At 37.9% G+C, this 14,425-nt stretch overlaps 1 protein-coding gene across 3 annotated transcripts in view; it reads right to left on the bottom strand.

Annotated features, from left to right (window-relative positions):
• GRK3 (G protein-coupled receptor kinase 3) overlaps positions 1-14,425 on the bottom strand; it is a 136,251-nt gene that overhangs the window by 95,577 nt on the left and 26,249 nt on the right. For all 3 annotated transcript variants that reach the window (XR_008442515.1, XR_008442516.1, XM_054006314.1), the window contains exon 2: positions 9,386-9,462. Coding sequence is in view for 1 of the 3 variants with exons in the window: in XM_054006314.1 (XP_053862289.1) it covers positions 9,386-9,462 (77 nt within the window). In the remaining 2 variants the exon portion in view is untranslated. The remainder of the gene's footprint in view (positions 1-9,385; positions 9,463-14,425) is intronic.

Here is a 14,425-nt window from a genome sequence, read left to right as displayed (position 1 = left end):
TGTATACAGGTTCTACTGAACACCGGTTTCTATACTATTATCGGTGATATCTAAAAGCGCAGATTTTATATAGACCTCAGCCGATGAATCGTTCTATTATTTAACAAGAAAAAGTTCAGGCTGCAGCCTGATAAAGAAAGATCTAAATTATTTATAATGAAAAAAATAGAATGAATTAAAACATTTTATAGGTTGGTTTCAGATGTTATTCAACTCTGGACAGACAAAAGCAGGCCTTTTTTCCCCCTTAAAATTATGCACAGGTAAAAGTACTTATATAATGTATGGTACCAGGCACTCAAGCGCCAACAATATTCTTTATAAGACATCTAAGTATGGTGTTTTCTCCATTTCCAACCCTTGAAAGAGATGTAATGAACCAAGTTAGACAGTATAAGAAATTCTCCCAATTAGCCACATTTCATCTTCTTTCATGGAGAAATAACTTTTATAGCTGTACACCGGAAGAAATTTATGTCAGCCAGCAAGAAGTATAATTAGCTAATGTATACATATTGGCCGGTCTGAAACCAAGTTTTTCAATAAATAATCTTTATTGTTTCTACTTTATGAATCAACTTTTAACCAAATGGGTTGAACTACACAAAATATTTGTGTTTTCTAAAACAATGAGAATGCAACTAATCAGTAATAACACAATAAAGCAACTGTCACAGCACTGCACATACACCAGACACATTTTTCTTTAACATACCAAATAACTGATGAAGATGTAATAAAATCAGCAAGTTTTCACATATTTAAATATGTCTGGACAGATCATCTCTTGCACAAGTTTTACAGTCTGTTCAAAGTGAAAGTACCAATGTTAATGGCTCAACAGACAGTACAGTATTATATTCTATTTCTACAGCAACTTGCAATCTAACCCACACCAATATCAAAATTATTTTAAAAAAACCACAAAAATACATTCATAAAAACTCACCAACCTAAAATGTCTAGAAATTAAATTAAAATTGTGGAAATGATTTAAAATTAACACTAGTTTTGTGAGCATTTTTACCAGAGTAAGGACTACAATTTAAAAAAAAAAAATAGATATTTCATAATGTTGAATTACACCTCCAATGACTTCCAGTTTATTCCGTTTTCCTCTACCTCAGTATGCATGATTCCCATTGACATCAGTAGGACATCTGTGTGTATAGGAACACAGACCCCTAATAAAATGCCACATATTAACAGTTTCTTGGGTTTGTTTTCAATCATCTGGTTTCAAAGATTTACATGGTACCTTTACAGATATAGAATATGAGTTTTGCTAAACAGACTAACAAGGAGAAGTTTATGTCCAACTGATATCGAATAGAATCATGCAACCCAGCCATAATCCAGGTTCTAGTCTGATCTTGAACCCGCTGCATAAACTGAAAACTACTAACAATGAAACAACAATAAGAGAAAAGAGAGACCAGTTTTTACAGGGTACTTTAAGTGTCATTTTTTACCACTTTTTTCAATTTCTAATTTCCACAGAGTCTCACTTAAAAAGCAACAGAGGGTCCTGTGGCACCTTTGAGACTAACAGAAGTACTGGGAGCATAAGCTTTCGTGGGTAAGAACCTCACTTCTTCAGATGCCCTCTGAAGAGTCTCACTTATGTTTTATATCTTCCACATGTCTGAAACGGAACCCAAAAATAAATGCACTTTTCCATAAACACAAAAACCAGATACAGTATGTTGCATATCTATCTAGGTACTTATGTAGTCTCTGCTACTTTAGTATACAAAAAGTAGAAGAGACTCAAATAGCAAGTTAATTTAAGTGAACTGTACATATATATGCATGCATGCACACATAACACAGCCGTTCTTCTTTCCCTATGTCATATTTCCTCTCAATCTTCGTATCCTCCATGACTACCATTTCCTCTTCTTTACATTCCTCCGCAACCCACCCTGACAAAAAATACACACAAAATTGTAGTTTTTCACCTGGAATAAATTAATACACACCTGGGCCTTTAAGACACATGTATAACTAAGTATAGCAACTGCACTCTGTATCTGTTAAATTCTCCCCCTTTCTCTGATCCCGCATCTCTACTTCTTGCCTTATTCCTTCTTTTATGTCATGTCTAATTTTGGATTATAAACCCACAGATCACCGTCCCTGTCCTGAAAAGATTTACACATATGCTTAACTTTACACATTAGTCCCACTGACTTCAATGGGACTACTTACATCTGTAAAGTTAATCATGTGCCTAAGTCTTTGCAAGATTGGGGCCCTCATCTTTTCTATATGTTGTGAATTGCCTAGCACTATTGGACATATAACAGTAAAAACCCTAAAAAAGAGAAAATCTGTATAGCATTCACTCTGCTTCTGTGACCACTTATAAGCATCATATGACTTTAAAGTCATCACAAGCAACTAGTAAAAAGCAGACCCATTACTATTAACACATTGTACATATTTTATAGGCACTCCTTGTTTACTTAGCTAAAAACTCAGGTGTTTTTGTCTTACAACCAAGTTTTATTGCTCTCACTGCTCTTTCTTCAGAGGATTATTTAATTAGTTCAAAATGCCACTGGTACACAGATCTCATGCTTACATTAAACAAGGGTTTAAATAATGTACTAGGAAGGGAGTCTTCAAACCGTGTTATATTTAGATACCTAGGGGATTGCACCACATTTTGCTCCCATATTGAAAGGGCGGGGAGGATTTCTCAACAGCAAGGTTAGCTGTCTGCCATGAGCGGGAAGTGACGGGAAGATCTTGTACTATAGAGTCCATTCACACAGCTGTAAGGCCTGTCTGTACACTGATCTTAAGATGAATTAACACTACTTTGCTCTGAAAAGCCACCATAAACTAGAATAATCACCCTGAGCTCTAGCACTCTTGAAGGGAGTTAATATGATACGAAATTCCTAAAGGATCCAAAACAGACATGAATGTGTGGGAAGAACCACTGAGACAGATGGCAAAATTCTTAACCTAGTATAGAGCTCCAATACGGAGAAAGCTGAACATAAGATAACACAAAGAACAGCCAAGTGAATCAGTCCTAGAAAGAACAGTCCCCCTAACAGAAAGGAAGGTAATGCAAAATGGAAGAAAATGTTCATGTAAATTGATAAATGACAACCACATTTTCTGCAATTAAGCAAACATGTATTTCTCACTGGGACTACTGACATGCAGTAAGTTTAATGTTTATCCATCTGTGTACTTTACAACAGAGATGGGGTGGAAATCAGGTTTAACTTTAAAGCCAAAGGGAAAATGCGAGAGCTTTTTTTAACAATGTGAAAAGGGTAAGTATTATACTATGATCAAGTTCCAAAACAACTAACCTGGTTTTGCTCAAATCGTCCATAAAAAGCCAAACATGGAAATTTCATCTCAAAAGGTTATTTCATAAAATTACAAGCAACTGTGAATGAAGTGTTTTAATGGAAACTGTTAAGTACCACCTGCATCTAAACAAACTGCTTGATAGACAGATGTGAACCAGATCCAAATTAGTGACCAAGAGCTGAAAGGCTCTGTATTCTACCATACCCAGAGCCTCTAGTTTACCAACATTATCTTCTACCGACTATTAGGGAGCACTGATAAGAAAGATCAATATTGCTTTTCTTTAGATTTGTTGCAGTGTAAGTGTAGATCACATTTCTTTCAAATGTATTAATGTAATTGTTGCTATTGCCTAATTTAAAATCTCTTACTCTTAGAAAATACACCTGCTGCATATGTCAATTACAAAATCAGAACATGAATGAAACAATTTTTACAAGTGAGCATGATCAACAGTAAAATATAATGCAAAAATAAATTAAAATACCATTTTAATAATCAAGCATAGCAAAATAGATTCTACTTATGAATTACAACTAATCATTTGAGAACTGGAAAAGTGTCTATTTCCAGTGCAGACACAATCTACTTGTTGTGTAGCAAACAGGATGTGGTAATGAGAAAACTAGTTAAAGGTGGTTATTCATTCCACTTAGATACATGCTGTACTTCCCCATGAAGCTGGTATTACACAGGAAGTAACTTGTGCCTGGCACAACAGATTGGCTACTTAATTAAATGCTGGTATAGCAGCTTTCTAAGCTGGATACATCATCTGTGTGTTCTCTTAAACTCGTTGTACAAGTTCCTATTGAGTTTAAGATCAAACAGCAGTCAAACAAGAATCCCATGATCCTAGAGGTGCCCAGGGCAGTTTAAAGCAAATGAAGCAACTTATTTTCCTCCATAAAAAAATGAAGTAAATAGAGATACACTAATTTAGGCACACCCTTTAAAGGTTTAGGGCCATCTCATCCTTGAAGAAGCTAATGCCCCATTGCAGACTGAATATTCCTGAAGTTCTTACTCAGTTTCCTTCACATTCTTCTTTTGTCCCCACCAGTGCAAGTAACAAGTGATTCGACCTCCAAAACCAAAGGATCCCCTGAGATCCTTTGCAAGGCTATACATCTGGAAACAAAAAACACAGATCATACTTTCAAGCTGCAGGAATGTATTCTGGAAAGTTGTTGACACAGAAAAAGTCGTGACTCTTAACCCTAAGAGTTAACAGTAGATCAGCTCCATGTGACGCTTGTGGCTAAAACAGCTAACTAAATACTTAGACATATTAAAAGGGAAACATGAAACAGGAGAAGAGGGGCAACATTATCTATGTATATGACATTGCAAGGACTAGTACTGGAAAACTGTGGCCAGTTCTGGTTTCCACACTTTAATAACTGGAAAGGATGCAGAAATGGGCTACAACTTAAGAATGATTTGTGGTCTGGAAACATGACAAGAGACTAAAGGAGCTCAATCTATATAGTTTATCAAAGAAAAGATAAAAAGGTGAGTTGATTAGGGTCTAGAACTATCTACTCAGGAAGAGGATATCGGATATTAGAGGGCTTTTAAATTTAGCAGACAAAGGTATAATAAGAACCAAAGGCTGGATGTTAAAGTTGGAGAGGTTCTAACTGGAAAAAGAGATGCACGTTTTTAACAGTAAAAATGATTAATCGTTTGAACAAATTATCAAGGAATACGGTAAATTCTCCGTCAATGAGAGTCTTTAAATCCAAGGCTGGATATGCTCTAGTTCAACCACAATCTGTTGGACTAGCTGCAGGAATCACTGGATGAAATCTATGCCTTATTCTATGCCAGAGATCAAGCTAGAGAATCATAAAGGTCCCTTCCCACCTTAGAATCTATGTACTAGGGATATCTGCAAAGGTCTGTCCCTTCCCAGCAGCTCTCTAATCCCCCAGCTCCCTATTCATAGAAATCATAGAACTATAGAACTGGAAGGGACCTCGAGAGGTCATCTAGTCCAGTCCCCTACACTCAAGGCAGGAGTAAGTATTATCTAGACTATCCCTGACAGGTATTTGTCCAGCCTGCTCTTAAAAATCCCCAATGATGGAGATTCCACCACCTCCCTAGGCAATTTATTCCAGTGCTTAACCACTCTGACAGTTAGGAAGTTTTTCCTAATGTCCAACCTAAACCTCCCTTGCTGCAATTTAAGCCCATTGCTTCTGTCATGCATTATTACAATTCAAAGTGTTTCTTGTATGTTCTTACCATATGTTCAAATGTAAAACAAATATTACATTCATTTCATTTATAAGGTCCTTCACAACTCTGCCCTTTCCTGCTTGTCCACTCTTGCCTTTTATCTACCTCCTCCAGCCAGTCAACAATGCCAGCCTCATCCACCAATCTTCTCTCACAACTGTCTCTGCGTTGTTCCACACTGCTCTTACACATGGTACATGCATAGTGAAGGCCATGAGTCTCTCCTCCTCCAAACCCGTCCTGGGCTGTAAGATTCTGCCACTGCTGCGACCCACCTCTGCTTATAAGAAATCAGCCTACCAATGATAGTTGGGGTCAGTCAGTCAGGGATAGTTGATATTAACTTACTAAAAAAAAAAAAAAAAAAAAACAAACTATATTTTATATCCGTCTGGAAGTACCAAGTAGTGCAATGGCAACCTATGTAACCATGGGGCCTTATTTTGGTTTCCTACGTCCTCTCTCCATTTTCATTTGCAAAATTCATTGTGCCTCATCTCAACTTAGATTTTAAGCTCCTTAGAATAGGGATAAATTGCTACATGTTTGCCCAGCACCTTGCATAATGGGGCCCAATTTTAACTGTGGCCTCTAGGCACAACCAGAATACAACCAAATATATAATAATAATAATAATAAACACCAGATGTGAGTTGTTAGATTTTTAACAATCAGATACTATCTTTATTCTCACAGCATTGTGTTTTAGAAGGAGTATACTCTACCCTAAACAATTATGTTAATGTATAAAAACAGAACAAATGTAGCAAAGAACAAGGTAGAAAACAGCAATAAAAAAATAAATGAACATCCAAAATAAAGACAGTATTTTCAGCAAAACGTAAAGTTTCTTCAGTTAAAAACACCCACATTTATCCTTAATCTTTTCCCCTCATTCCAACGATGTCTTCAGAAGAGACATGCTGTCTCTCACCATGCTACTTCATTCTAGCAAAATTGTTATTATGGAGAAGCTGGTTAGAAGCGCCACAGTTAAGGATGAGAGTTTAGAGATACAAGTATTTAACATGGATGAAAAAAGTAAATAATATAAGCAGCAGCTGTGAGGGAAAAGCAAAGTATATAATCTTACAACATGTCTGAAATATTCATCTAATCTTTTTGAACATATTGAGGTTTATGTCGGAATACTCTACTGTAAGCTATTTGGGGCAGATACTAGACAGTCCTTCCTAGACAGTCTCTTCCCATTCTGTATGTGTGAAACTGATTGTTCCTTCCTAAGTGGAGCACTTTGCATTTGTCTTTATTAAACTTCATCCTGTTTACCTCAGACCATTTCTCCAATTTGTCCAGATCATTTTGAATTATGACCCTGTCCTCCAAAGCAGTTGCAATCCCTCCCAGTTTGGTATCATCTGGGAACTTAATAAGCGTACATTCTATGCCAACATCTAAGTCGTTAATGAAGATATTTAACAGAGCCGGTCCCAAAACAGACCCCTGCGGAACCCCACTTCTTAGGCCTTTCCAGCAGGACTGGGAACCATTAATAACAACTCTCTGAGTACGGTTATCCAGCCAGTTATGCACCCACCTTATAGCAGCCCTATCTAAATTGTATTTGCCTAGTTTATTGATACGAATATCATGCGAGACCGTATCAAATGCCTTACTAAAGTCTAGGTATTCCACATCCACAGCTTCTCCCTTATCCACAAGAAAAACAGGAGTACTTGTGGCACCTTAGAGACTAACAAATTTATTAGAGCATAAGCTTTCGTGGACTACACCCCACTTCTTCGGATGCATATAGAGTGGAACATATATTGGAACTCTATATGAATCTGAAGAAGTGGGCTGTAGTCCACGAAAGCTTATGCTCTAATAAATTTGTTAGTCTCTAAGGTGCCACAAGTACTCCTGTTCTTTTTGCGGATACAGACTAACACGGCTGCTACTCAAACTTATCCACAAGACTCGTTATCCTATCAAAGAAAGCTATCAGATTGGTTTGACACGATTTGTTCTTTACAAATCCATGCTGGCTATTCCCTAACACCTTACCACCTCCAAGTGTTTGCAGATGATTTCCTTAATTACTTGCTCCATTATCTTCCCTGGCACAGAAGTTAAACTAACTGGTCTGTAGTTTCCTGGGTTGTTTTTATTTCCCTTTTTATAGATGGGAACTATATTTGCCCTTTTCCAGTCTTCTGGAATCTCTCCCGTCTCCCATGATTTTCCAAAGATAATAGCTAGAGGCTCAGATACCTCCTCTATTAGCTCCTTGAGTATTCTAGGATGCATTTCATCAGGCCCTGGTGACTTGCAGGCATCTAACTTTTCTAAGTGATTTTTAACTTGTTCTTTTTTTATTTTATCTGCTAAACCTACCCCCTTCCCATTAGCATTCACTATGTTAGGCATTCCTTCAGACTTCTCGGTGAACTATCTACTAGTACTGTAACAACTGACTATCTAAAATAATTGTCACAACTTGTACTGTTCTTTGGAACAGACTATTAGTTAAAAGATATTTAACCATATGACTGGAAATGAACAATCAAATACAAGTTTCCTTGGTTCCTTAACTGTCTGATTTAACTCATACCACACAGATGTAGAGAACTGAAATCATTCTATTTGGCAGTGCTGCTGAAAGATCCACTTGTTTATATTTTGCCCCTGCTATGCCACATTACATCAATTATTCAGAAAGAGAAGTGCTAACCTGAGCCACATATAAACAGGCAGTAGTACTGTCGAAAGGAGGATCTGTTTGTGCTGCAGTCCAGTACTTTTGGCTGGAGTAGAAAACTGTTAAACAATCTGTAACTTTCTTTTTCCCAACCAGCTTTCCCTTAGTGCATCTATATGTGAGTAACAGCAAGTGCGTTTCTTTCCTCTTATTTAGCAGTAATAGTTTCTTTCTTTCTTAAATAAACAGTGTGTGGTTTATCAGCAGCTATCATTTGGATTTGATGATTAACAGTGAGAAAACAAATGCTGACTGTCCATCACTGAATATTAGAAAGGCTCTGAGCTCAGAAGGAAAGTAATCAGATGCAATCCACCAACTGGGTGGTGCCAACGCCACCAGTGTCCAGAAAACTTCTTTACCCTAAGAGGTGCCACAGACAGTATGTGTGGGATACATGCTGGCACAGAGGGTGCTCCATGATCTTTGGGAGTAACAAGGTTGATTTGTTGGTATATACCATATATCTGGACTGCAACAGAAGTACTGAGAGATGAGAGGAATACAAAACTCTTGGTCTTCACAGTTCCAATCTTTCACTCAATGGCCCAGAAATGGCTGCCAATAGGTAGTTATAATTCTTCAACCTTAAACAAAGTTCAACCATTCTTTTAAGTCCTGCCCATAGTTTACTATACCAGCGGTTCTCAATCAGGAGTCCGTGGCCACCTGGGACCCATGAACAGGTTTCGGGGGGTCTGCCAAGTAGGCCCAGTGTTAGACTTGCTGGGGCCCAGGGTGGAAAGCCGAAGCCCCACTGCATGGGGCTGAAGCCCAGGGCCCTGAGCCCCGCCACCCAGGGCTGAAGCCGAAGCCTGAGCGATTGCCCTGCTTGCTACCCCATAACATCAGCCCTGGCTTTTATATGCAGAAAACCAGTTGTTGTGGCACAGCTGGGCGGTGGAGTTTTTATAGCATGTTGGGGAGGCCTCTGAAAGAAAAAGGTTGTGAACCCCTGTGCTATACTATGTTTAACTAAGTCTACAGTGCTATCTTCAACAGGCTGCACTAAACAGTAACAAACAAATCAATCTTAAAAACATAAAACAAGAAAATTTGATTCAAAACAGAACTTACCAATCTTCTGATTGAAAATCTTGTCAAAGGTTAATTCACCTCTCTCCTCAAGATACTTCTGCATCACACTGCGGATACTGAAAGACAAAAAATTAACGAACAGTTACTTATCAGTTGCTCTTTCTTAACAAGCTAGTGAATGTACATTGAAGGGAAGGAGTCTTGAGGTTAAAAGGTCTTGTACCCAGATTTATGAAAGTTGGGATGCCAGTGTGCATGCATCTCTGCAACTCAAACTATGACAGTTAAAGATTATTTATTGCTTAATCCAAAACCTATGGAGGTCAATAAGAATTTTTCCACTGACTTCAATAGACTGTGGCTCAAGCCCTATATTAGAATTCTAAAGCTGTACAAGCAGACATTTAAATAAAGTAATTCTGTTGCTCAGGGGCAAAAAGAAATTGAACCATTATTCAATCTAACACATTTTCTCAATATTCTATTTCCACCTCTGAATAACTTTCTGAACATTGCTCCTCTACACTGAAATGTTCCATGTGTGGTCCTAAACCAATGGAGAATTCTTAAGGTTGTGGAAACTTATCCAGCAGTTTGAGTTATGAGAGAATGAAAAAAATCACTTTTTCCATTGTAAAATAATAATACTACTCATTATAATCATTTCTTTTTTTAGCGCAGACTAAATGGTGGCAGAGCTTTTATGCTTCAAATTTAGCATTTACGTAACCTACTCTGAGAAATGTGATGTTGCCAAGGTTCCCCATTCAAAGCCTGTATTTTTCTACGAAGAGTTGAAAATACTGTACTGAATACATGCAAGATAAAGGATGAAACTGTCACTATGTTTGCACAGTTCCAATATATGCCTAGTGCACGCATATGCCACTCTGAAAGACCCCAGCATACAACAGGATCGAGACAGGTTTTGCCCAAAACTGGATTCTTGGGTAGTTTTTTTGGTTCTTTTAAATGCAATAACTAGATTGCAGAGTCAATCCAAACTCTCCATGTGCTATAACTTTCCACCCTATACACTCAGGGCCTTCACGATACAGGTATTCGAAAAGGACAGAGGGCACTCAGCTCCTGGGCTGCCAAACCTGCTGGTATTCTTCTTGAAATGCAGAGGTGGGAGTGGAAGAGTATAAGAACACACATCAGGTGGCAAGGGAAGGAGTTCAGCAGGTCTACTGACTGCCAAGCCCAGCCATTGCTTTCAAATTATCTGAACTGTGGAGGCCAGAACGCCAGGAAAAGACCTCTAATATGGTTATTATTTCAATTCATTTGCACAGAGATACCACCACCCTTTTTGTATTTTTCTTTTTAGGTTTTATTTTAGCCTTTTCTTTCTCTCTCTAAGCAAAAGAGAGAGAGAGAAATTAAATAGGGAAAGAACAAGCTACTAAACTTTTAAAATCATGAATTTAAAATAAAGCAGTACACTGTATTTAAAAATAGATACAAAGGTTTCTCACCGCAATATTAACCTGCTCACACTGCACATTAACCTGCTTACATTGTAACTCAATGTAAATATTTAACCAATAATTGAAAACTATATATGTGCAATTTGGGTAATCTAACATTAGTATAAGATTCTTAACTTCCGCTTTGCCTAATTTACATTTTAATTTTGCAACTCTGACATGGTATTAACATAGTTTTAATTTGTGTTTTTAAATATAAACCATTGTATTTATTTTTGCAGAATTTCGTACCATCAAAAATGTACATGGAAGACAACAATTGTGTACGCATTTTAATACCACTTGCTGCACAAATCTATTGTCCTTTGTCAGGCAGACAAATGGCTAATGAGTTAAATACATAGCATTTGCTTGTGTGTAGTGAATTTTGCAGGAAAAGGTTAGCACTGGCAGAATAACGTCCCGTTCCCTCCCCCCCCCCATCCCCCCCCCCCCCACACACACACACACACACACACAGTTTCTTGTTCCAATAAAGAATGTGGCATTTTTAGACCCCATTGTTTTGAAATATAAAAAGCAGGTGCATATTAGCACCATTCGTGTAAGGTTCAATCATACTCCAGCTGAAGTCGATAGGAGCTGTTCATTGATTTAAATGGAAACAGGATTGAATTCTAAGACCCTAGTCCCTATACGTTTTAAAGATTTACTGCTGTGTCAGGGAAAATTTGAAAACCAAACTACTGAGAGACATTAGTATTTATAGTATACCTTGTATTGATTTGGTCTATTACAACACAATTTAAATCTTTGCAGTCTATTTCTCACCTGATACTCACTGTAATACCATTTGTGCAATCATGTGACTATGAGCAATACCCATGTGTGTGTTTGCAGCATCAGGCCTTAAAGCTACAAAATTCCAGTAACTTCAAAGAGCTGAGGAATCAAGTTGCTGAGGAAATGCTTCTAATATAGGGCAGCAGCAGTTTAAGGATGCCTTTGGACACTGGTGACATCATCAGAGTATTTTCTACAGTTTTGAACCTGTGCTGATTGACTGCTCCCTTCAATATCCTCCTGCCTCACAGGCTCTTCACCTCAGCATCATTCCACCTGCCTTCCTCCTCCAACGCCCTGTCCCCACCCACTTCCCTTCAATGTCCCCTCTCCCTTCCTCTACTTTTCCGTTTATCCCACCCTAAGTAAGTCCAACGCCTCCCCGCCAAAAAATAAATAATGGAACTAATGTGATATTTATCGCCATCCCAGTGTTTACTCTGCTTGTGTGTTATGTCTCTTTCCTGTCTACTTACACTGTAAGCTCTTCAGAGCAGGAACCCCCTATTACTGTTTTTGCACAGTGCCTACTTAGCGCAATGCGGCCCTGTTCTTAGTAGTCCCTAGACACTACTGTAACAAACATGATTACTAACAATAATAATGAAATTATGGAAGCTCTTCTTTGCTATGTCAAGTATGCCCAGAGAAATTACATAAAGATATCCTTATCCAGACATTTAAAGCAGGTAATTAAACATAAGACATATCACTTTTCAGTGTTCAACAAAATATTCTGATTATGCTCTGAATGAACCTTTTCAAACCTATTACTCGCCTGTACCTTATCTAATAGTTTTCGATCTAATGGACAATGTCAAAGGAACAAGATGTTTTCTCAGCTAATGAACCTGAACACATGTGTAAATGTAAAGTGATCAGTGGCTATGCAAGGCCAAAAAGGGTTTCAAGCTCTAAATGCCAGATATTTGCCAAAAAGTAGTTCTGCTTTTATTTTCTTCAAGAACATGTTTCAAATAAATTAGTTTTATATTAAAATAGTCACTAAATTGAAAATGTACAGAATCTGAGCTACTGATCTGGACAAATAGTCACTTAGAATTGACTACATAATCCCATGTTGGTGAATTTTCTAGCAGTTCCAAAATACTGGGCTTGCTACTGTTCTTACTGAAGTCAAAGTTATAAATCCTGATGAGTTTATATGGAGCAGGATTGGGTCCATAAATTCGTCTCCTATCTACAAATGATCACCAATTAAACAGAGAACCCAGAATTAAAGGCGAAATCAGCCCTTGCCCTGCCCTCTCCTTTGGGTCTTTCTTTGTTTCCCCTTTTGAACCACAACTTTGATATTCCTCTCAGTCTGCTTTCTTCAACCCCAGTTTTCTACTATGTCCCCTCCCTGTGCTTTCACCTCCTCTCCCTTCTTCACTTTCTCATTCCCCATTAGAGTATCAGGCAGTATGACCGAATAAGATGCCTTAAATAGAGAGAGACTTTTCAAAAACAGGTGATAAGGGGCAGGACTCCAGGTAAGGCACCAAAGGCAGACAAAGATCAGAGTTTGTTCACTGCTAAACTGAATTTCAAAGAGCTAGTAATAGAAATAAAATGAATGCAAAAATAAATCAATAACCATAATCACAATAAAAGAACTGTGTCCCTAGGCAACAGAGCATCCACAACTGAAGATGGAACTCATGGTTCATCTGAACAAGATGGAAGACAGGAAATGACAAACTCAAGCAAAACACATTACCTTCAAATTAGCAACCATATAATCAGCACGCACCTCAGAAGTTGTCCCTCAAGGGACTGAGAATAACCTAATTAGGATAACCTAATTTTGTCTGTGCAAAACTTTTTAAAAGAGTTTTGAAGTATTGTCTGGGACCTGTTTCCTTCCCTCATCCCACAGCTAGACCCAAGGATTGTGAAACATCACTACTATGCTCACAAAAAAAAGCATCACTTTAGAAGAGGTCCGTCAAATACATACACAGAAAATAGCCATATACCGAGATCTTTCAGCCCTGCCACTTAAAATAAGAAGGAAATTAGAAAGTCTGAAATACATTACCAATCTGGGTTTCCCTTACAAGTACTTTTTGCCCAGGAAACAGAATTTTGCACAGAGGAAGAAATTATATGCTCCAGAAGAGGAGAAACATCTCACCCTCCACTGAAGAAGAATGCCTTCTAACTATCAAGATAGGACTCCAAAATAGTACACAATTAGATCCATCATTATTCAGTCACACAGATGACTATTCTACTCTATTTAGCTTTTTATACCATACCTATCATTGTGGTAAATCAGTGGCAAGAAATGCCTTCTCCAGCTGGACAGGAAACTGCAATTCCTCTTGGATGAAAACCTAACTACAGCAGGCCATGCATTCACCATCTCCAGGATAGATTACTGTGACATACACGATTTTGGGATAAAAGCAAAGGCCAGGTGGAAGTTGCAATGGATACAACATTCATTAGCTTGACTCTTAGACAATAAAGACAAAAGACAGCACACATCACCAGTGCCCCATATCATACACTGGGTTTCCATCCAAATTTTTTATCCAATGCAAGGTGCAGCAGAAGTTAATGTTATTTTATACATTTTTCTCTTAGAGAGAATGACAGGTATTTTATAGATGGGTGTTTCTGTCCAAATAACTCCCAGGGCAACATAGGGCAAAGTCTTGAAAGGCCAGTGATAATCCATTTTTGGATGGCTGACAGATTACCATTCCACTGAAAACAGGAATAAAACTATGCTCCTGATTCCCCTTTACTTATGTGTGTTCTCTAATATTACTAGGGTAAGCCTGACAATCAT

The sequence above is a fragment of the Malaclemys terrapin genome, chromosome 16, assembly GCF_027887155.1.
Source record: "Malaclemys terrapin pileata isolate rMalTer1 chromosome 16, rMalTer1.hap1, whole genome shotgun sequence".
Classification (NCBI taxonomy): domain Eukaryota; kingdom Metazoa; phylum Chordata; order Testudines; family Emydidae; genus Malaclemys; species Malaclemys terrapin.
This window is presented reverse-complemented; position numbering and strand designations above follow the sequence as displayed.